At 46.8% G+C, this 24,480-nt stretch overlaps 1 protein-coding gene across 6 annotated transcripts in view; it reads right to left on the reverse strand.

Moving 5' to 3' along the window:
• EP400 (E1A binding protein p400) overlaps positions 1-24,480 on the reverse strand; it is a 1,542,855-nt gene that overhangs the window by 85,564 nt on the left and 1,432,811 nt on the right. For 5 of the 6 annotated variants that reach the window (XM_069620067.1, XM_069620064.1, XM_069620063.1 and 2 more), the window contains one exon: positions 16,428-16,586. In XM_069620067.1, the coding sequence (XP_069476168.1) occupies positions 16,428-16,586 (159 nt within the window). The remainder of the gene's footprint in view (positions 1-16,427; positions 16,587-24,480) is intronic. The other variant, XM_069620062.1, reaches the window with a different exon arrangement.

Consider the following 24,480-nt stretch of genomic DNA (forward strand, 5'->3'; position numbering starts at 1 on the left):
TGTTTAATTTATCATTCGTCTATTATGTGTATGTGTAAAGCTTAAATATAAACTGTTTCACATTGTTAAATAAATCAGTAAAAATACTAGTAAAGTCAATTTAACCTTACATTCTCTGGGCAACAGTAGTTTTTACCAGAGAAGATATTTAAACCTTTTGGAAGTCTAAACGACATCCTTGTGTTACTGCACTGAGGGTGCTGTGTAACACACATGAACAGATGATGCCTATGGAGTTATCTAAAACTCCATACTCAAAGAACACAAGAGTAAAACCCATCAAAATACATGAAAGAGTGGGGGGGGGGGGAAAGGCTCACACTCTTTCCAGGTAAAATCTGAAGTCCTCAAAATCCAGCAAAGTTGATGCGTGTCTCTAAGGTGAAGGGAATTAGCACATTTATGAGAATTCTCCCTAACAGGAACGACAAAGAGGATGTTGGTGAGGGTTTGCCTGGAGGAGACACTAGTATAGGTGTCAGCGATAGGGAGGCCTGGGTTGGAGACCAAGATATACTTTTTAAACTTCTTCCTACCAGATTTAGTGAGGAGAGCAGGATAGTCGATAGAGAAGCAGTTAGTTAAGATAGGAGAGACAGAGAACCCCATAGAGTGGGTGGGGATAGCAGAGAAGAGAATGGGGGGGACTAAAGGGGGCGGGGCTAACACTAGGGAAGGACACAGACGAGACAGGGAGAGATGAGACAGTAGTAGTCAATTGGACAAGGCAACAGGCGCTCAGACAATGGGAGAAGTTTGCTAGATTAATGCTTTGCAAGGAAGTAAAAACCACAGAATGACACTACTTTCACAATATTGTTTAGAGAATGGAGAAAAAAAACACATCTAAGAGCGAGATTCCTGTATAGGGAAAAAGGCTTAGGTTTCACACTGAAATTTCATATTCTTTCACAATGCAATTTTTGAACACGGCAAGAAAACGCATCCAAGTGCAAGAGTGCTGTATAATGGAAAAAGGCCTAGGTTTCGAAAAAACACCCAAGTCTGAGATTCTGTAATGGGGCAGGGTTGTCAGGGTAGAGTGGCTTCCCCTGCAGACACGATAAGGAGCTGCCTCTGTTGGAGCTGCCCTTTGCCTAGGGCCCTTAGCCACAGGGATGCACGGGCAGAGGGCTGCCCAGGGAGGGATAGGTAAGGCCGGACAGAGGACCAATCAGGGTTAGTGGCGGGGCTAGGGAGGCGGGACAAAGGAGCAACACGGGGAAGGAGCAATTCCAGGGTGGAGGAGGATAGCCGGGCTCAGGGGCGCACAAATACAAACAAAACCAAAATCAATATGGGACCGGCGGGTCTCGGGCAGTGGATTCACTCACCTGGTGAAAGTGCGAGCAGGGAGCGCGACGATCCATGGACCCAAGCAGCAACAAGCGCTCACACACACAGGGAGGGCCAATCAGGGTTAGCGGGAGGGCTAGGGAGGCGGGACAAAGGAGCAACACGGGGAAGGAGCAAGTCTGGGGTGGGAGAGGTCAGCAGGGCTCAGGGGCGCACAATTAAAAACAAAATCAAAATGGGACCGGAGGGTCTTGTCAATGGATCCGCTCAGCTGGTGAAAGTGCGAGCAGGGATCTTCCACAACACGGTAAGAAAGGGTTAGGTTAGTACATATATCCTCTTCCATTATCAACTGCTTGCTATGCTTCGTTTAGGGCCATGTTTTTTGGTAGATGGGATGACAGTACCACTGGTAACTTACATGGGACAAATATAATTATGTTTGATCAACAGGTGCCATTGCCTTTGGATTGCTCTGTGTTTACTGAAGAGCCCTACCAACACCGCCTCACCAAACGTTCTGACAAGAATTCTAGGCCATATCAATAGATGATATCATTTTGAAGTCACCAGTAGGGAATATGGAAGCAACTCCTCCAGCATACACAATCAACAATAATACTGACAGAGTAACATTTTGTTTAAGTAAAGAAGGTTCTAGGTATATGGGTAAATATGACAAAGGTATGCACACTGCAGTTTTGGTGAATGAGACAAGGACCTTGTAGATTGGGAGATCCATTTACCTGGTCTGTGGGAAACAAGCGTATCTATGGTTACCGAAGGATTGGAGAGGAATCTGCTACTTAGGAATCCTGTTACCAGGGGTTTACCCATTATCTACTTTAGATATATTGAAACACTGCCCTAGGAGGGATATCTACAACAACACGCCTGGCAAAATATTAGGGGAGGTGTCAAAAGCAATAGTTCCCTTTTGGGGTCTGGCGATAAACTCCCAGAATATTAGAAAGTATGGGAGAAAACAATTAACGAGAGAACCGATATATTATTCAATACGACGTTAGAAAGGAGAGCTGTCAGACTGGTTGCACTTCAGAATAAAATGGTGCTAGACACCTTTCTGGCTGAAAGAGGATGAGTTTGCAAAATGGTCAGGTCAGCTTGCTGTGTTTACATAGCAGATTATTCTCCTAATGTGTTTCAGGCTATTAAAAGATCACATACATTGGGGTCCGAAATTCACAATGAAGTTAGTTGGGACCTGGGTTTGGAATTTGTTAACAGCCTGGGGCTGGAAAATATTCTCTGCACTTGCAATGTTTGTTGAGGGTATTTTATTCTGCTGCATACAATGTCTACCAGTTCTGGTGTCCAGGATGAGTAATTGTTGTTCTAAGGCTCTGGAAAAGTTACAGAGGGAACACTGTCACACCCCCCCCCCCCCAGTCAATGTGACTAATGCACCGATTATGCAGGATATGGTGATCCAAAAATGTGTGGCCATTGATGTACATGATTACAATGATGTTTGAATGAAAGGTGTTCGCTTAGGCTAAAAGTAGGGTTTGTGAAACTGCATTCATTTTGGTTAGCCTAAGCCCAATTTCATTCACAATCAGACTCCATTTTGTGTCTCCTATTTTCCCTCCTTGAAACTAAACAGGTTTGTGGCATGAGAATTATGTGGTGCACACAAAATGCCTGACTCAGTGTTTGTTCAACCTTGGACCTTGAACACCCAGGCCCCAGCAAGAGAGGAGATAATATATGCCTTCCTTGTCTGCCTTCGTTAATTGTATGGGTCCCAAGATGTATGTAATGATAATGATATGTTATTTATACAGCGCCTTAATCCAAAGCGCTTTACAGAGCACATATTTACATACAATATCACCCAACAGAAATTGGTACTCATTTATCGACCTCGGAAGGATGAAAGGCTGAGTTGGGCTTGCCGGAATTCGAACCTGCAGACCACGAATAATGCGGGAGACGTTCCATACATTTCAGGAAGGGCTATCCTAAATACACTACAGATGCACAGTGACCTTTTGTCGGACAAACAGATTAGGTGGGTGAGAATGTGTCTTGGTGCTGGGAACTGCCTGAACTCTGAGAATGTTACAATTACAACCCGCCCAATATGCCCCTGCACATAATGCACCACCTAAGCACAGGGTACCTGGTCAATAGCTGGTCTCCAACACTGCACCATAGCCTACCCCATGTACCGCGAATCAGTACATTACACAGCCAGAAATGGCGGCACCTGCACTGTAAATGCTAGTGCACTTAATTACTGCACTGTAAATGCTAGTGCACTTAACTACCTTACTAGATAATGACTATCTTGTCCTACATTTACCCAGCTGTGGACCCAATCCTAGACACACACAATCAAATTCAACAACAGCGCACTACCGGCGCTTGGAGTAAAGAACTTGCACACTTTTTCTTCACCACCTTTGACCTGGTAAAGAAATGCCTCAGGTAGAATACAGCTCAGCACACACCCAGGCACCTCGGTCCCTGAAGAGACACACCCAGTCCCTAATTTGTACTACATTCCCTTTAGATGTCCAACCACTGTGACTCATCGCGGACACTTCCAGGTCCCCCACATTTGTCCTGAAGACGGCACCTGAATACCAGCTACCTACAGGGTGCCAGAAACACCACTCAGTGTCGAGATGTGAAGAAAATAATACCACATTTAAAAGTCAACAGATGTAATAACCCACTCCGCATAAACTGTATGTAAATTTTCATTGTATGAGGTTCATGTGAAAAGCCTTCAACAGTGTATTACTACCCAGTAATTAAGTGGCAAACAAAAGGTTTTGGACAATAGCTTTGTAACGCTATTTTTAAGTCACATGAATGTTTATTAGTCACATGAATAAAATTGTTATTATATGAAAAGTAATCCGGGTGTTCTCTTATGCACAAATCACCGATAGGGATCTGTACAAAGTGTGCTGAAACCATTCCAGGCCAGAGCCAGACAAGTGGGGTAGCCTAAGTCCCCTTTTGTTACTATATTAGACTCCCTCATGACTTAGGCCCCCCTTATCAAAAAAGAGGGCCACACTACCCTTGATATTATAAAACATCCAAACAAGCATCTCAATATTGAATCGCTAAGATGGACTTTGGTTACATAAAATACTTGGGCATAATTTCTCCCAGCTACCTGCGATCCGTATACATAAAATGTCACATAGGTACATTAACGTTGACGATCGACAGATAATATGGCATACGAGTAATACGGACCTATGTGCGGTTTGTCACTAACTCAGAGAGGATATTCCACACTTTCTCATTATTTGCCCACTGTTTAAAGGAGTGAGGGAGCTGTATTTAAAGCCATTGCTACAGATGTTCTCACTGCAAAATCAAGGATGCCTTATTTTCCAAACCTACCACTTGTAACCTGGTGGTTTCTACTGTTCCTGCTCATTTACATAGGGCATGGATCATCGGCACAAAATACCTTAGATCTAATGTTCACTGAAGTGAATGTGATGGTATTTGAAAGTGTTCGAAGCGGAACACTAAATGCAGTTTTTATTGCCAACAGCCATCATTATCAAGGTTAACGTTAGTTCCCCTGAGTGTATTCACATACTCCAAAATACACACTCCGAGTTTCCCTAAATCAGTGAACACCCCTTTGGGATGGCACACAGACACTTCCTACACCCTGAGGTGACTTAAATAGCTAGGTTACTGTGGACATTAATATATCACAAGTACATTTAGAGCAATACTGAGTGTTAAAGTAAAGAGATTTCAGAATAAAACAAGATATCACACACATTTCTGAAGCAGGTAAGTACTTTCGAACCACCCAATGCCAAGTAAATTAACCCTTTCCTGGAGGGAAGGTAAGACACAAGCAGAGAGAGGAGAGAAGAGTCATTCAATAGCTAGGACACTGTGGACATTAATATATCACTGTTGCATTTAGGGCAATACTTAGGAGTATGTCAAAGAAACAGATTATTAGAATAAAACAAGAGATCTCACAAATATTCTGAAGCAGGGAAGTATTTTCGGTAACCCCCAATGCAAATTAAGTTATCGCCTTCCTGGAAGGAGGGCTAAACACAGATTGAGAGGAAATACGATTTTTCAGAGAGCCAGGCCAAAGTCAATTGGACAAAAGTCAAGGTGAGCTGAAGCAATTCTTGCAGGTAGGTAAAAGTCTTGCACAATGTTTTAGAAGTCTTTGTAGAAAAGAAGAAATCGAACTAGGGCCACAAGCTGATTAGGCTTGCGAGGTAAAGAAGCTGTTGGCAACTCTACTGAAGCATCCAAGAGAAGTCTCCACTGAGAACAAGTGAGGTTACACAACAAGAGGTAAGTTCTTAGACTTTACAGTACCTTTGGTTAGAGGAAAAGGGCTTTGGCTGGCTTCTGTTCCTGTGCAGATCCTGTGTTCCTGGGCCTCAGTCGTGGAGGCAAGAGGGAGGACGCCTGGAGGACTCCTGAACTGCAACGGGACGATCGGCGACAGAAAAGGACCAACCTCTATTCAGTGGCACTTTGCGGTTTCAGCTCCTTGTGTCTCAGCAAATAGCACCACTGCGGACTCTTGGCTCTTGAGATGGGCTTTCCTTGCACCTAGGGTCCAGCACTTTGTTGATGTGGCTCAGGCTCGGTCAGTCCTGCTTCCTGGGAGTCCAGAGGATCTTCCTGGAACTCTTGGCAAACTTAAAAGCAACGCAAAAACTGGTGTTCCTCTCCCTGGCTCTTCAGTTTCCAGCAGCAACTGCAGTGGAAATGCAACCAGCTTCAAGAGGATGTTGAGGTGGCTTACTTTGGAGTTGATTGGTCCCACCAACTCAAAAGGGAGAAGTCGTCCTGGCAGGGCTTCTCTAGTCGATACAAACTCTGAGCTTTAGCACAGCAGCAGGGCTTCCTGGGCAAACCAACAGTCCAGGAGTTGCAACAGGCGTCTCTCCAAGTTCTTCTTCGGATTCCTTCGTCCAGTGGTCGAATCTGCCTAAGCCAAAAAGCCTCACTTTTTATGCAGGTTTCTCCCATTCATTCCAGCCTACCAGTCACCCAGCAGTGTGGCTGTTCTAGCCAGACAGCCAGCCGGCCAACCACATAGGAGTGCATTCCTGTCTCCTAGGAGACTAAGCACAGACAGGGAGTTTCGGGCACCTCCCTCGCTTCCTGCCCCCGCCAGACATGCTGGAGCCATAGGCGGGCTTCACTGCTGAATCCCGCCAAAGACAAAACGATCAAAGGGACCAAACCTGGTTTGGTGTGCAGAGTAAATCTCAAGAAGGTCCTTTCCACAAAGAAACGGCGAAAAAAAAGACTGGGTCCATTTTGACAAAAAAATGGCACCCTTGGGTGCTTTACTGCAGCTGTGAGCACAGCCTGCGGTAAAAGCACACCACAGTAGTTACATGTAAACCACTGCCATCAGACATTCATCAACGAAAGGGGCAACATAACATTGTTACATGATATACTAGACAAAGGGGATACTAAGTAACCCTCCAGGACCCTATTGTAAGATAGTGTGTGGTGGGTCTAGAAAGTTACAAGTGTAAGTAAAGTAAATTTTACTTTACTGTTCTTGGAAACAGTTTATCTAAGAGGAGGTATTAAAACCTATGGGAAATCTGAAAGACTTCCCTGGGCCACTGCACTTGAAGGTGCTGCGTGGTACAATGTAAAAGATGATGCCTGTGGTGTTTGTCAGACTCCACAACCAAAAGAAACAGAGTTCAAATCTCATTTAAAATTACATGAGAGGGTGGGAAAAAAGGGTCTCACCCTCTCCAGGTTAAAAATTAAAAGTCCTAAAATCCAGCAAAGTTGCTGCGGGTCTAAAAGGTAGAGAGGAATTAGCAAATTTCTGAGAATTCTTCCTAACAATGCTCCATTCACTTTTTTGTATTGTTCATATGCTAACCCTAGATAATATTAAAGTACAGTACTTAATTCCATATTGTCAGAGTGGGCAGCCAACCTTCTAGTCTTCGTTATGATGTTTATTGGTAGTAAGCATTTATTCAAGCGCCTGCACTTTATAATATGGATTCTGACTATTTTGGAAGCTCTCATTGTACTTCAATGTCAAGATCAGTACTAGTAGGAATACCCACAACGTTTTGCATTTTTAAACAGCAATTAAATTACCCTGAAAATGAAAGTATTGCACACTTTAATATTATGTTCCCAAATGATTATGTATCTGTGGCATGGTTAGAAAGACAGGATCAAGCCCCTGCAGTGTCTTTGTATAAGATTTTGCTGTAAAAAAGGCACAAGTTACTAATCTGTTACTATTGTTCTCCAGTATGGGTTTGGCATGAATGCGCATGAACATTCCCCGTCATCAGGCCAGGAATCCTTGGTAAAAAGAAAAACCGTTTCACCTACAAACTGTATTGCTCTTCTAAACCAATCAATGTACTCTGGGTCATACTGCACCAAGCCAATGACTGCCCTCTCCCTAAGCCCCTCCTCTGGCAGCCATCTTCAGATTTGGTAAGCACGTAATGTGGTAGTATGTCCAAGACCCGCCGCATAGGGGTGGGACGGAATCCATGCCAGACCGATGCTGGAGATCAAAAGTTATACTTATGTAACTAGTTCCTTCTCAAGCATGGAGCCTGGCATGGATTCACATGCTCATGAATAACGAATACATAGCAGTACAACATTACACAACCACGGGAGGTGGCAAGGCTCTACGGAAGCAATTACTCTTACCTCGGGAACAGACTCGCCTCAAGTGAACAGGTTGCGTAGCACTGCTTGGCCGACTGTGGACTCCTCTCTGGAATCCTTGTCGACGCAGTAGAACTTTGTGAAGGTGTACATGGACCTCCACGTAGCAGCCATTCAGATGTTCAGCAGGGGCACACCAGACAGTAACACCGTTGTTGCAGCGATCGCTCTGGACTCCCAGACGGCCAGGCAGTGGTCGGTTTGCCAACCGATGACAGTGTGTGATGCAGCCGGAGAGCCACCTGGAGATGGGAGCCTTGGTTCACAGGAACAAAGTTCACAAACAGTTGAGACGTTTTACGAAAACACTGTGCGTGTCACATAGAACTTCAGGGCACGAGCACCGTCCAGCTAGTGTAAGGCCCTTTCAGCCGGTTTTGGAAAAAACACAGGCAACACCATAGGCTCGTTGAGGTGGAATTCCGACGGAACCTTCCGCATGAAAGAGGGGTGCGTCCACAGCACCCCTCTAGACTCGTGGAAAGTCAGATATGGCTGTTTGCAAGATAGGGCCTGGATCTCACCGACCCTGCTGGCAGAGGTGATAGCCACAAGGAAAGCTGTTTTCCACGAGAGGAGCACGAGGGGCCTGATGCAAAGGCTTGAAGCGGGGGGGGAGGAAGAGGGGGGCATGAGCCTAGACAGTACCACGTTGAGTTCTCACACTGGGGCTGGAGCCTTCACCGGCGAGAAAGATCGTAACAGTCCTTTGACAATCTCCTTGGAGACGGTGAGACCAAAGAGTGTAGCAGGAGATCGCTGCCAGATGCCCCTTGATAGAGGTATGCGCTAGTCCCGCCTTGGCCAAGGAAAACCAGTATGGAAGAATCCGCAGGGCCGTGACCCCAGAGCACTAATCTTCTGTGATTGGCACAACGCAGTGAAACGATTCCACTTGTGACCGTAGCAAGTCAGAGTTCACGACACTCTGGCCTTGCCAAGGACCTTCCTGCAGTCTGCCAGCAACTTGTATCCTCCAAATTCTAGGGCTGCAGGAGTCAAGCCCTCAGGTTCAGCGATCCTGGTTCGTGGTGCAGGATTGCATCACCTCCTCTGGTGAGAAGATCCAGGACCACTGGCAGTGTGACCGTAGGCGACACCAACATATTGAGACGGTCCAGGTACCAAATCTGCTTCGGCCACGCTGGGGCGAGGAGTATCATCATGCATCTGCACTGTGAGTGAGTTGATCTCTCGTAGCAGGAGAGGCAACGGCGGGAAAGCGTACAGAAACGCGCCCTCCCAAGGAAAGGAGAATGCGTCCCCCAGACTCCTCAGTTGGTGGAATCTGCTGGCGAACATCTGGCATTTGGAGTTTGCTGCCGTCGCAAACAGATCCATCTGGGGCCTGTCCAACTTGATGAAGATGCGGTCCACCTGGTCCTGCCGAAGTTTCAAATCGTGGCAGGAGCGCAACTCCCTGCTGAGGGAGTTGGCGATGGTGTTCTCGACTCAGGTGAAAGGGGACGAGGAACATATCTTGTCCGACAGCCCAGTGCCACAAGTACTGCGCCTCTTTGGAGAGTGCTGGTGAATGAGTGCCCCCCTTCTTCCAGATGTACAACATTGTAGTGGTGTTGTCCATGAAGATCCTCACCACCTTGCCCTTTAGAGACGGTAGGAATGACTTGAGGTCCCAGAACACTGCAAGCAGCTCCAGGATATTGATGTGGAGTTCCTTCTCGTCATTCATCCTCTGGCGTCTGGCGTGCAAACGTCTGGTGTGGGATCCCCAGACTTCCAGGAAAGCCGTGTGGTGACCGTTGCCTGGTATGGGGGGCTTCAAAACCCTGTGCACCGGGTGACGGAGTGGATGCCGCACCACCTTAGCGTCCAACTGAACTCCTCATCGAGCGGGATCATATCTGCTATCTGCGTGGCATCCGGATACCTGTATTCAGTGAGCGTCCAGGAACTCCTAGAGAGGTTACATCCGTAGCCTGCAGAGCTGGATAAGGTAGATGCAAGACAACGACATGCCGAGAAGTGACTTGACGGTTCACACCGTTTCCTCAGAATGGCCGCTCCTCTCTTCTCCGAGGGCTATGCTGGACAGGAAACCGTATTGAGTCTGGCCCCTAGGAAGGAACATGTTCTGCAATGGCGTTAAGCAGGACTTCGGATAATTGATAGAGAACCCCAAAACCATCAGCAGCTGGACGGTCGACTCTGTGTGTCCGACGGCCAACTCGCATGAACTGGCTCGAATGAGCCAGTCGTCGAGATACTAGTACACGTATATCCCCCGCAGACGCAGAAGGGGTGCCACCGGTGCCAAGCACTTCGTGATCACCCAGGGGGCTGACTTCATGCTGAAAGGGAGGGCCTTGAATTGGTAGTGCCTTCCCTGCAACACGAAGCGTAGGAACTTTCAGTGCTTTTTGTGAATGGGGACGTGGAAGTATGCGTCCTCCAGGTCCAGCAACGCCAAGTCTCCTACTTCCAGTTGGCAGAGCACGTGCTGCAACGTGACCATCCTGAATTTTTGGGACTTGAGGTACTGGTTGAGACATCGCAGGTCCAGAATAGGCCACCAGCCCCCGGTTTTCATTTCGACTAAAAAGTGTTTGAAGCTGTGGAACCAGCTTTATCACCCCTTTCCGCAAGATGGCGGTACCTCCTCCAAGTGTTAAAGGATGTGCTGCTCCTGCCGGGCTACCGCAGGGATTTGTTAACACCTGTGCTGAAATTCCAGTGTATGTCCGTAGGTGAGCGCGTCCAGCACGCATCCGTCAATGGAGATCTTCTCCCACTTGCTGATGAATCCAATCAGCTGACCTCCCACCGGGTCGCAAAGTTGGGGGCCCGACGTCCTGGTCAGTTCAGTCCTGCTTCAGCGTCGGCATCCTGCTTTGAGGGCGATGGCAACGCTGTCCACTTCCACCGTAGGTCTGGGAACGGCCTTAGTAGGCTTCCTAGGTCGTAGACCTGGAGGGCTGGTAGTACGAGGAGAAATATTTTGTTGATCTGGAGGAACAAAAACAAGAGCAGTGTTGTTGGCGCATGCCCAGTGCACAGGCTGTCTCTGTAGTCGCCTTGATGGCCTGCAGGAACCCGTTGACCTTCCCAAACAGGTTATCTCTGTTGAACAGCATGTCCGGTACCCTCGCCTGGATCCCCTGGTGGAAATTCGTGGTTTCAGCCAACCTTGATGACTGAGGCAGACACTGTTACGCATCCGCCGGAACCCTGCGTGGACTATGTCCAGCGCCACTGTGATGGCATGGTCCGAAGATGCCTCTCCCAACTGGAAGAGGCTGATCGCCTTCATCCTCTTGCCATCAGGGAGGAACTCCAGAATCAGGCCCAGCTTGTACCACAGTTCCCCATCATAACTGTCCAGGATCGCCAGATCGTTGATGGTGGACGCTGCAGTGTAGATGGCCTTCCTTCCCATGGCGTCCCAACTTCTTCCCATCGCTGTCCGGAGGGACCGAGGCAGACGAGGAAGGGTTCAACAACCTTTACCTCGTGGTTGCCCAGTACGGATATGGAGGCTGATAGGGGGGCGTCCGATGATGCTTCCTTTCCTTAGCCCGAGACTGTTCAGGGGCCGCAGGAACCCAGCCCTGCGGCAACCTTTTCTGGATTTCCAACACTAAAGTGTGTAGGGTCGATAGAATGTCCAGAGATACATCACTGGGTTGAGCTGGCGTGATCGGCCCACTACGCCACGTGCGTTAGTTGTCGCCAGCATCCTCCATGTCCTTGTGGACAGTGAGCGGGGACGCCAGGTCTTTGTCTTTTTTGCATCCCGAGTGGTCGGAGCTGGGCTCAGACTGCATCCTCTTCTCGAGCGGGCTAGCAGGCTTCACCAGAGTCACTGTGGCGGCTTCCCGCCTCGGAGACAGGGACACTTTGGGCGCTGTCTACGAAGACTTCTCCTGCGTCGTGTGGGCCTTCTTGGGCAGGTCGGCCGCTATTGCCTCAGTCCTTAGCTTCTCTGACTTCTCCCGCAGCTTAGCCGGGTCGGACGATTCCTTTTTCGAAGAGGAGCTCTATCACTGGTATTAGGGAGAATTCTCAGAAATGTGCTAATTCCCTTCTACCTTAGAGACCCCCAGCTCTTTTGCTGGACTTTAGGACTTTTAATTTGTAACCTGGAGAGAGTGAGACCCTTTTCCCACTCATTTATTTTTCTGGGATTTTGACAGTTTTTCTTGTAGCTTTGGAGTCTGACAAAATTCATAGGCATCATCTTTACATTGTGAGACACAGCACCTTCAGTGCAGTGGTACATGGAAGTCTTAGATTTCCCAAAGGTTTAAATACCTTCTCTTGGTGAAACTACCGTTTTCAAGAGCAGTGAAGTGAAATTGACTTTACTTACATTTTTAACTTTCTAGACCCAACACATACAATCTGACAATAGGGTGCTGTAGGGGTTACTTAGTAACCCCTTTGTCTAGTTTCTCATGTAACATGTTTATGTTACCCTTTCTACAATTAATGGCTGGTGGCAGTGGTTTAATTTTTACTATCATTGTGTGTTTTTACCGGAGGCTGCAAAATGGCCCTGGTCCTCTTTTTTTGTTGGAAAAGTCCTTCTTGAGATTTACTCTGCGCTCCAAACCAGGGTTGGTCCCTTTGTTTTGTCTTTGGCGGGATTCACAAGTGAAGCCCGCCTCTGGTTCCAGAGCGTCTGGCAGAGGCAGGAAGTGTGGGAGGTGCCCGAAACTCTGTGCTTAGTCTCCTTGGTTACAGGAATGCACCCAAGGGTGACTGACTGGAGGGCTATCCTTGGAGGACAGCCACCCTGCTGTGTGATTGACAGCTAGGCTGCCAATCGATGGGAGATACCTGCATAAAAGGCAAGGATTTTTGCTTGTAAGGCATAGTCGGCTACTGGACAAAGGAATGCGAAGAAGAACTTGGAAGAGACGTCTGCTGCAATTGCTGGACCTTTGGTTTGCCCAGTGAAGCCCTGCTGCAGTGCTGAAGCTCTGAATTCGCATCGACTAGAGAAGACCTGCAAAGGACGACTTCTCCCCTTGAGTTGGTGGGACCAATCGACCCCAAGACGAGCTCATCTGGAAATCCTGTCGGAGCTGCTGTAATTCGATTGCTGCCGCAGGAATCGAAGTGCCAGACAGAGGAACACCAGAATAGAGTGAGTGTCTTTAAGTCGGACTTGAGCTCCAGGAAGCTCCTCCGGACTCCCAGGAAGCAGGACTGGCCAAGCCTGAGCCACCTCAACTGAGTGCTGAACCCCAGATGCGAGGAAAGTCCATAGTGGTATCCGAGAACCGCTGTGTTGATATTTGCAAGAGCCGCGAGGAGCTGAAACCCCGCTGATCTGAAGTTTGCCCATTGCTGCCGTCGACCTTCAATTCATAGTGCATGAGTCCCCAGACACCCTCCCTCTTGTCCCCACGACTGAGGCCCAGGAACAACAGGATCTGCAGAGCTACACAGGAAAAGCCTGCTGGAACCAATTTCTTGTAACCAAAAGGTACTGTAAAACTAAGGGGACTTGCTGCTTGTCGTGTAGCCTTGCTAGTTCTCAGTTGAGACTTGACTTGGTTGATTTTGCAGAGTTGCTTACAGCTTTGTCCCTCATAAGCCTCCCAGCTTGTGGCCCTATAGTGATTCTATTTTTCTACAAAGACTTCTAAAACATTGTGCAAGACTTTTACTTACCTGCAAGAAGTGCTTCAGCTCACCTAGACTTTTGCTCAATTGACATCGGCCTGCCTGGATCCCTGAAAGACTCTTCTTACCTCCAACTCTGTGCCTTATCTTTCCTCCAGGGAAGGGTTAATTTACTTTGCATTGGGGGGTTCAAAAGTACTTACCCACTTCAGAATATTTGTTTAATTTCTTGTTTCATTCTCCAACCTTTTCTTTGACACCAACTCAGTATTGCTCTAAATGTACCAGTGATATATTAATGTCCACAGGGTCCTAGTTACTTAAGTCTCCTCAGGGCGTAGAAGCAACCTGTGTGCCATCCCGAATGGGTACTTGCCGATTTAGAGAAACTAAGAGTGTGCATTTTGAAGTGTATTTTTGTGTTACTTATATATTGCTCCCTTCTGAAGAAGGCTTACTCAACTGACTTAAATAAATCGATAATTGTTTAACCAAGAAACCTTGAATGTAAGTTTATTTGAATTTGTGTCACTGAATCTCTGTGTAAAAACCCTACTGTTCACATTGGCCCCTCTTGAGATAAGCCTGGCTGCTCAGCCACACTAACAACCTGTGTAGTACAGACTTATACCAAAGGTTGGGTTACCTATTGCCAGGAGGACAAGGTTGCTTGCTGTAGTCTCCCAAAGGGTACTGCACCCAATCTTGCCCAACAACTAGCTTACGATGGAGGCGGATGGTAATGTTGATCGTGCCCAGTCCATCGCAGGACCGGCTTGCGCAGCAACCCCGATGGAACCTGCCTTGCGGTGCTTGGCCCCACGGATAGGGCACCCTCAAAGGTCTTATAAGCCTGCTCTTCGGACCGGTGAGGCATGACCCTACACGAGGCAGAGGCCTTGGCACTCAGTCACGCCGCCAGTCTACTGTGTCGGTCCTTCATCGTTCTTTTTGAGAAGCCCAAGCAGATCTCGCACCCCTCTTCGTGGTCCGGGTGAAGACAGTACAGGCATTGGAGGCGTTTGTCCTCCACAAACACGAATAGTCAACTTTTACAACAAACACGTCAATACAAAATCACAAAATAAAGGAACATTCACATAAACGAAATAGAATCCTTTTTTGTTTAAAGGAAAATGAAACACACAAGCAAAATCCAATTAAATCATGAGCAACATGTAATTAAAAAACATCTACCTATAAAATATCAATTCATTACGCTTAAAATGACTTTTCGTTACTTTGCAATATTACTCAACAAAATATCTCATGTAGTTTCTTCAAGTACGTAGACATTAGAAAACCCTATACAATGGTACTTTAATTACAAGTAACTCAACATTTCGACTACGATTTAGCCATATCGGCAAAACCATAGATGGTAAAATGACTCTCTATACATAGACATTGAAGCACCGTTACAGGGGCACTTTAAGTACAGCTAAATCCACACTTCAACTACAAAGAAGCCATGTCACCAAAAACATAGGTAGTTATATGAGGCTCTATACTTAGAGTTACTACACATGACGTGAGGCTACATGGGAATTTTTTTTATGTGAGAGAGTGTTCAATCGAAAATAGAAGTCAAGATAGGGCGACTATAAAGGAAATGCTATTTTCAACTAAACATCTTTCCCAAAAGAAAAGTCTAGCAATTTCAGAAGCCTGCAGATAATACCCACCCAGTAATTTTCACCTTTTATCTTCGAAGCTAGGACAATAAACCACAAGATGTTTTAGCGTTTCTTGATGTCCAGAATGTATACAAAAACATTTCATATTGGCCAATTATACAGGACTCTTGTACCAGTTGAAAGTACGTTCCAAGGTTTTAAACTGGTTCAACAAAATGCATGTAAATGGTTCTTATTTTATTACAAGGACATAGGGTCAAATAAGGTGCGGGCAACTCCCTCCTTCTTGTAATTAATGCATAATCAGCATATCATTTGTAGGTTCTATTAGTATCTAAAGTATTTGACCAATCCGAATCATATAAGTTACGCTTAACTTTGGGTAAGCCCAGCTGCAGCTCTTCGTAGGCGGGATTCATGCCTTTAAGAAAATTATCCATCTGGTCTTTAAATTTCTCCATTGATGGTAAGGAACCATCCATCAGAAAGATGTTTAAATCAGAGTAGAGTGAATTGCGCGGAGGTAACAACATTTTTCCATACCTTGAAAAACAAATATTTAGCAGTAGCTCACGGAGCAAAACATGAGGACTCCCAACACTGAAATGTGCGGTAAAATCTGAAGATGGCTGCCAGAGGAGGGGCTTACGGAGAGGACTGTCATTGATGGGGGAAGTATGACCCAGAGTACATTGGTTTAGAGGAGAAATACAGTTTTAAAGTGAAAGTGAAACTTTTTCTTTTTACTGAGGATTCTTGGCCTGACAGGGAATATTCATGAGCATGTGAATCCATGCCAGACACCATGCTGGAGAATGCAGTTTTATTAAATGTTCTTTTTTCTATTGGATATTTCTTTTATCATTCTTGTTTTTATGTACATTCATGGCTATGAACCGAAAGTTTTATTGACTGAGAAAGCACCAAATAAAGGACTGTAGAGTTCACTAGGAAGGTCATAAAAAGTTGCTAAACGAAGAATAGAAAACTGTACAATAATGAAAAATATGTATGCTATTTGTGCTGATTCAGGTGTTGCATGTTAGGAGCACAGCTGCTTAGCGAGACACATGTCAGCTATGATGAGCAGCAGAACTCCAGAGTGCAAGATAACTGAAAACTGAGAAAACCATGCAACTAAAACATCAGATCATAAAGTGTCAAAGATGGCACATTTACCTGAATCTGCGTTTGGACTTGCTGAGCCCCAGACTGTTTCTGTGCCTGGGCCATGGATGTAGTGAGGAACTGGGTCTTTATAGCTGGCTGGGTGGTATAGGTCATTTTCTGCTGCTGGGCCTGGGCCTGCTGTGCTGTTATCTGGAGGGAAAAGTAAGACTGAGCATCACCAGCCCAGGTGAAAAGCTTATCGGAGGAGATAAATCAAAGGACAATACACAGGCTCTACAGTGCTAGTGCTCCAGTGGCATGCAGCCACCTCTGGGGTGCAGGACCACCGCAGGGCAACTCCTGGAGGAATGGGGAGAATAAGCGCTGTTCAACAGCGAGCAGCCAGTTATTGATTACTCCTGCAACAGAGCAAAGCGCTGGCACAGGAGTTCTACACCAATCTACATCCAAGCATGCACTGGCCAAACTATATGGCTGATTAGCACTGGATAAATGACAGGTATGGAAATTAGAAAAACACAAGAACATTCTGACACTACAATATACCAATACATATTAGCACCCGGGTGGGAGAAGCCAGCCAATCAGGTGGCTAGGAAAGCAGGCTTGAACCGCCGATGCAAGCCTGTGTTCCAGCCAGCCTGAAGGCCAGCTCCCCTGCCGCCATCTTCCCCTCACCCTCCTCCCTATTTATTTAATTTCTTTTAAACCCTTCTCATCACCCACTCACCTTATTTCGGCTGCTGCAGCACTGACGACTGCAGAGGCACTTGCTGCTGCAGCCACTCCTCCTTCCTGGCCGCTATGGAAAGAGAGCCTCTTCACTTTTCCATGGTGGCCATCTTTGTAAAAGGATTTTCCTTCATTGAATGTGACGCTGTTGGGGAGAATTTTATGTGCCAATTCCCTTCAACCTTACAGATCCCCGCCTCTCTTGCTGGACTCGGGGCTTTTTCATTTTTACTCCAGAGTGGGACTTTTTCCCCTCACTCCCTCTTGTGTTTTTCTGACTAGGAATTCTTGGTTTCTTACTGTTTAATGGAGTTTGGTAAACTCAATAGACATCTGCTTTTTGCATAGTGACACACAGCACCTTTTGTGCAGTGCCACTGAGAAGTCCCTTGGACTTCTCTTAATGGTTAAATAAATGTTTTTGGGTAAACTACTGTTCCCAAGAACAGTACCTTTTCTTTTGTGGGTCCAGCACACACCACCCTATGTGGAGTGCTGGGGGTGTGGGGGGGAGTGGGGGGGATTACATAGTAACTCCTCCTCCCACTTTTCAAATAACTGTTTGTTACATTAACTTCAATGATGGTTGGCAGTGGTTTCTTTTTTTCTACCTTTGTGCCCTGCATCTGCAGGCTGATTTCTCAGTTGCAGTACAGCACCCATGGGTGACCATTTTTCCAAAACGGCACCAGTCTTTTTTTGCCATTTCTTGTCAGTTAGTTCCTTCTGGGCTTTTACGCTGTTTGAACCAGGTTTGAGTCCTTTGTGCATTTTGCCTTTGGCGGTCTTCAGCCCGCGCAGGCTCCAGTGTGTCTGCAAAGGGAGGACTTGAGGGAGGGTCTCGAAGCGACCCTACCGTTTGTTTCTAGGTGTGCCTGAGTGAAACCAGTTCTCATTGGCTGGATGACTGGCTGTACAGGAGGACAGCCACCTTGCTGGGTGATTGACAGCTCTAGGGCTGTGAATAAATGGGAACTTGCTTAAAATCCAAGGTTTTTGTGACTAGAGGCAGAGTCGACCTCTGGATGACATCTGACGAATAAGACGTGAAGAGATGCCAGCAGCACCTTCCTGGACCATGAAGTGCCCAGTGAAGCCCTACAGCTGTGCTGACCGTGTTCGTTTTGACTAGGAAAACACACAAGGGACGACTTCCTCCCATGGGCTGGTGGTACCAACTAGCCTCGAGACAAGCTTAATTTTGGCGCAACCCCCGACTCACTGAGACTTTCCAAAGCTGCAGAGTCATCAAGTACATTGTCTTTGGAAGTGCAAATCCAGCTAAAACTTCATGGGCATCCAGAGGAACTTACAGAAGCAGGAAATCTTCACCCAGAGTCCCCTCACCAGAGTCCAGATCCGAGGGATCATTTAACTTCCAACCAGAGCTGTCCGTTCTTTGTTGGCGCTGAGAAAAAGGCAGCAAAACCACAAAAGGCCACTGAATCCAGGAGAATCAGGAGAATACATTTCTTCAGACTCTCTCACAGTCTCTGTCCGTCTGTCTATGTCTCTGACAGTCTCTGTCCGTCTGTCTGTGTCTCTCACAGTCTCTGTGCGGCGGTCTCTGTCGGTCTGTCGCTCTCAGAGACAGAAAGAGAGCTGCTGCAGTAGCCCGCCAGACATCCTCCCCTTTGTCAGCTCGGCCAAGGACCAGGAACATGGGTCTGCTACACTGCAAAAGGAAGACATACAGCTGAAACCAATTTCTTCAATTCACAGGTACTGTGAGGCATGGAGTGCATCTACCTTTTGCCACTTGCTATGCTTCTTCCTCGCTCGGGGAATACTATTTTAAACCCTTTTAAGTTGACCTCAACTCACCTGCACTGGCCTTTTAGCTTGTGCTTCTTAAAGGTGGCTCCTCTTGAGCTTCTGTGATTTTCTAATCAACTACTGACTTTTTAAAAACATTTTCTAAAGAAGAGAGCATCAGAACCATGAATTGTCCCATTGACTTTTGCTGTCCTGGCTCAATAAAGGCTCCTCTTTTGAACCTATTGGCTTTGGGCAGTGCTTGTTCCCTCACAGGTTTTAATTGTTGAACACTTATTGCTGGAATAACAGACTTCCTACATCCCTCTGGGAGAATCTGTTTTAATATTTACCAAATATATTCTGATCGGACTAACTTTTCCCCTCCTTGAAACTCAATATTGTAATGGTGATCACAAATAAGTGCCAATACTGACCTCACATGACGTCACTCAGTGTGCTTGAACATGTTCAGCATAAGAAATGATTACTCGCCTACTTTATTGCTCTTGTCTAACTTTTGATTTAATATTAATTGCTGCTTTTTAAAAACATATATATGATAAATTACTCACCGTAATCATATTTCTGATGCTTGCATCTGCTTACATTCACATGCTGTGCATAGGCCGACATCTAGTGGAAGCTGTAGAGTATTACAGTCTCTTTTTCAAACTCGAAAAGGGGCGTCGAACTAGGGCGTGCAAGTAACACTATCCCCAGTGTCTCGTCCACTGTACCCATGATCCCTCACGCGTGTAGGACCCTCAGATTGTATTTTTTATGACATGAGGTAGCATGAGGAGTAGCGCGAGTACAGAGTATCCAAGCAGATAAGATAGATAAGACTACAAGCATCCATGCGCCTTCTCTCAGAGGGGAGGAAGGGCGGGCGCATGGGAATCTAAGCAGATACAAGCATCAGAAATACGATTACGGTGAGTAATGTATCCCTTCTGAGGCTTGTGGAATCTGCTTAGATCACATGCTGTGCATAGATTAGCGAGCAGTGTTCGAAGAAGGTGGGATGTGAGAAGGGTCATGAGTGAACAAATGTCTTAGAACCGCTTGTCCCACTTGAGTATCTGTCTTGGAATGTGTGTCAATGCAGTAGTGCTGAGTAAAGGTGTGAATAGAGCTCCATGTAGCTGCTTTGCAAATGGTGTCAAGGGGTATCTTTGCAATGAAAGCCAGAGTGGCCCCAGTACCTCTTGTAGAGTGGGCCCTTGGCGTAAAAGGCAGTGTTTTATCTGAAAGGGAGTAGCACAGTTGGATACAGCAGACTATCCATTTAGAGATGGCACCTTTAGAGACGCGATCTCCTTCTCTGCTTAGAGCTATGGAGAGGAACAGTTGATCTGTCTTTCTTAGCGGTCTGGTCTTCTCCACGTAGTAGAGGACTGCTCGCCTCACATCTAGTGTGTGGAGTTTCACCTCATCAGAGCTTTTGGGTTCTTGGAAGGCCGTTAGCTCAATGGACTGGTTAACATGAAATTTTGAAATGAACTTAGGTGAAAACCTAGGGTGAGCGCGTAAAACCAGTTTATCCTTATGAACAGTAAAGAAAGGCTTCTGCACTGACAGAGCCTGCATTTCACTGACCCTTCTTATGGCTGTAATGGCTACTAAGAAGGCTGTTTTATAAGTCAGGTGTCTGAGACTAGCTTTATGCATGGGTTCAAAGGGAGGTCCCATGAGTTTAGCAAGCACCCCATTAAGGTCCCACCCTGGTGGTGGGTTAGAAATTGGGGGGTGGAGTCTCTTTACCCCTTCCGTAAAAGCTTTGACCACTGGAATTGTCCACCATGACACCTTGTTATGGGAGATGGTGTAGGCTGACGGAGCCGCCAGGTGTACCTTGAGTGAATTAAATACTAACCCTGCATCCAATAGGTGGAGCATATAGGTGACAATATTGGAAGGAGTACAATCAATTGGGTTAATGTGTTTATTCTGGCACCAAATAACAAATATTTTCCACTTATCAAAGTAACAGTGTCTTGTGTTAGGTTTTCTAGACTCTTAAGATGTCCATGCATGGGGTAAATTGAGATGGCCGAACTCTGACTTCAGGAGCCATGCTGCCAAGTTCATCGAGTTGGGTTGAGGATGCACTGTTTGTCCTTCGTGCTGCAAGAGTAGATTGTACGAGCATGGTAGTTTGATGGGGGTCGCACACCGCCAGTTTTCATAGGTGTGGAAACCATGGTTGTCTCGCCCACATAGGAGCAACTAGGATGAGCTTAATCGATTCCCTGTGTATCTTGTTGACCACCTTCCTCATCAGAGGGGTTGGCGGAAAAGCGTAGGCAAACATCCCTGACCAATTCATCCATAGAGCGTTCCCCTTGGCGCCTGGCTGGGGGAACCTGGATGCGAAGTCTGGGTATCGTCTGTTTTCGCTTATGGCGAACAGGTCTATAGTGTGGAAACCCCACTGAGAGAAGAGATCTTCTACAACTTCGTGTAGTCGCCAGTCATGTTCCTCTTGGAGGGGATCTCTGCTCGAAGCGTCCGCTAGTGAATTGAGATCCCCTGGAACATGTTGGGATGACAGGTAAATGTTCCGTCTGAGTGCCCATTTCCAAATTTTCTGGCCAAGCTTGGATAGATTTGGGAACGAGTGCCCCCTTGTTAGTTTAAGTAAAACATTGCTGTTGTGCAGTCTGTTAGGATCTGCACTGACAGGTTGGATTAGGAGGAGTTTGAATGCCCAAAACGCTCTGAAGACTGCCAGAAGTTCTAGCAGGTTGATGTGATTCTGAGCAACTGTGTGAGACCAGAGACCCTGAGCTGTGTGGTGAAGGTGGTGAGCTCCCCACCCTGACAGGGATGCGTCTGTTGTGACAACGCCTTGTATTTTTGAATCGTAAAAGGGTTTCCCCTTTGTAAGATTCTCTCTTGTCCACCAGGGAAGAGACTGTACTAGTGTTGGCAAACAACCACTAGATCGTCCCACTGACCACTTGCCTGAGACCACTGTTTTGCCAACCATTCCTGCATGGGTCGCAGGCGCACGTGGGGAACCAGGTAAATGCATGATGCCATCATGCCTGGGAAACATCGCTTTGCGCACCCTTATCTGGCGACCGGACTGATAGAGGAATTTGTAGCAACAGATTCCGAATTCTTTCCTCCGACGGAAAGGGCAACCCCTCTTGGGCGTCTAGGACAGCTCCTAGGAACTATTTTGACGTGCTTGGCACCAGGCTTGATTTGTTCTCGTTGATTGAGAAGCCCAATTGGAAGAGGAGGTCGATTGTTCTTTGAATGTTGGATCTGCAAATTACGATGGGTTTCCTCTGCGATGAGCCAGTCGTCCAGGTAAGGGTATACCGGGATTGCCTCCCTGCGTAGGTGAGCCGCCACCACCGCCAGTACCTGCGTGAATACCCTTAGAGCAGAGGCTATTCCGAAGGGCAGCACCTTGAACTGGTAGTGCTGGCTGTCTTGAAACAAAAAGAAGAATCAGAATCTCATCTGATCCTAGGTGTGCTCACTTCCACCTCTCCTACTAGGAGTTGCTTAGATCTTAAGTATCTTCTGTAGCATTCTTACTATTCTTCAGAATTGAAAACAAATTCCCATTTTATTTAAAATCATGAAGATTTTTATCTTCTACTTTATTATCGAGGCTTAGGCATTCCTTAATTGCATAGTGCCATTAGAGTATTTTTCCAATGCATTTCGGACATGTGTCTGGCCTACAGGGCACTTGGGCACTGTATTTCAAAAGGGCACTGCCCGTGTCCTCCGTATACTTTCAATGTACAAACACTGTGTGCTGTAATCACCATGGCAACCTCCGTCGTCCTCCGTGTTCCGTGATGACTCTTGTACAAGCAAACCTGCGTCCGTGTCGAACGCCAGTTTACAAGTCTGTTGACTTCTGAGTTTTTCACCTTGTGCCAAGGCCTTAAGGTGTGCTCCAATACACCAAAAGTAACGGTGGGTACAATTCAAATATAGAAGCGGTGCCCGCCCTTCACATAGCATTTATACTGTCTACGCAAGAATCTTCTGTGAGCTGGGAACATGGAAATATGAAAATAGGCATCCTTCATATCCAATGTTGCCATGTAATCTCTTTTTAGTAGGGGGATTAGTTCTTGGAGTGTAGTTATACGCATCGTTAGATCTTTTTTTGGCACAAGGAAGGCTGAATAAATACCCTTGTTTACCTGGTTGCCCGGGACGAGTTTTATTGTGCCCTTTGCAAGAAGAACAACGATCTCCTCGAGGAGGATTCTTTGGTGCTCCAAGGAGTGTATCTTCTGTCTTGGAGGATGGTTGCGGGGACGTTCTAGTAGCTCTATACAGTATACCGCGGACACTGGACAGCACCCATCTGTCCAAAGTGATCCCTTCCCTGCGTGGGTGAAGATGGAGATGCGCTCCCCTACTGGGGATGCATGGGAAGGGACCCGGAGCGGAACAACACATTAGTTTACTGGGTGGCGTAGTGCCTCTACCTGGGCTGCCTCTCCCTCTACCGCGGCCCCGCTTTTGACCTTTGGTGAAACCTTGGGTAGCCTGTTGATTGCCGCCCCATGAGGTAATTGGACCCTCTTTGGGAGTTTTGGCCGCGAAAGCGGCGGAAATTATTGTTATTCCCCCTTTGACCTGAACGCTTGTTAGTTGGCCGAGGGACTTTAAGGTTTCATATTCATCCTTAGCCGTCTCTTCAGTGCTTCCTCCACTACTTTCCCAAATAGATTGTTTGGTTCTACCGGCATGTCTATGAGGGTAGCTTGGGTCTTGGGCTTAAACCCCGACTGTCTTAGCCAAGCATGGAGTTTAATGACTGTGCCTTCTGCTATTAGTCTCCCTGCATTATCTGCTGCATCGAAGTTTGCCTTAAGAATGCATCCAGACACTGATCTTCCGTCTGATGCAATTTGGGCCAACTGGCTATTTAGAGGTTCCAGTCTAGAGGCAATGAGGGCAGCTACCTGTTCCCATTGGTGGCAGTTGTAGCTTCAATTATCTCTGTTTCCTGAGTAGTGGGAGGAACAGATCTTTGGTTTTTCCTTGGTTCTCCTTCTGAATCTGATGTTCAGAGGCTTTCTTATGTTGTTTTTCCCCTTTCCCATGTGTAGAGGAATGTTTACCTGACCCTTTGGGGTTTCCTGAATGTTTCAACACCTGGCGTCGAAATTCGGAGGTGCTATCACGAGATTCGGGAGTCTTGAAAGAAGGGCGTAGAATCTCCGAAGCAGACTTCGAATGCACTACAGAAGTAGACGTCGAACGTGCTACTTGGGGGAAGAGGTCGGATTTGTCTTCTGACGACTGGGCCTCCGTGACTTTTGGTATTGTGGCACCTTTAGCAACCGTGGACGGTTGATGTGTGTCATGAGGCGACCGTGACCTGGAACGCCCAGAGGACACCGAATCGGCGGACCGCTCTCTAGGTGCCTTCTTCTGACGGTCACTCGACATACGTGTCGAATCTTGGCTGGGGTTAGTGTGTTTGGTGGAAGAGGTGTCTGTTGCGTTCTTGCCGCCGGGTGTTGTCCCCATAACTGAACCGCCCGTCAGTCCTTCGAGGTCAGGGGATGCGCGTGGGTGTCAGCCGACACCCTTGTGCCCTCGCCGTTCGATAAGGCGGCGT

This window comes from Ambystoma mexicanum, chromosome 10, assembly GCF_040938575.1.
Source record: "Ambystoma mexicanum isolate Mex_15411 chromosome 10, UKY_AmexF1_1, whole genome shotgun sequence".
NCBI classification, from domain to species: domain Eukaryota; kingdom Metazoa; phylum Chordata; class Amphibia; order Caudata; family Ambystomatidae; genus Ambystoma; species Ambystoma mexicanum.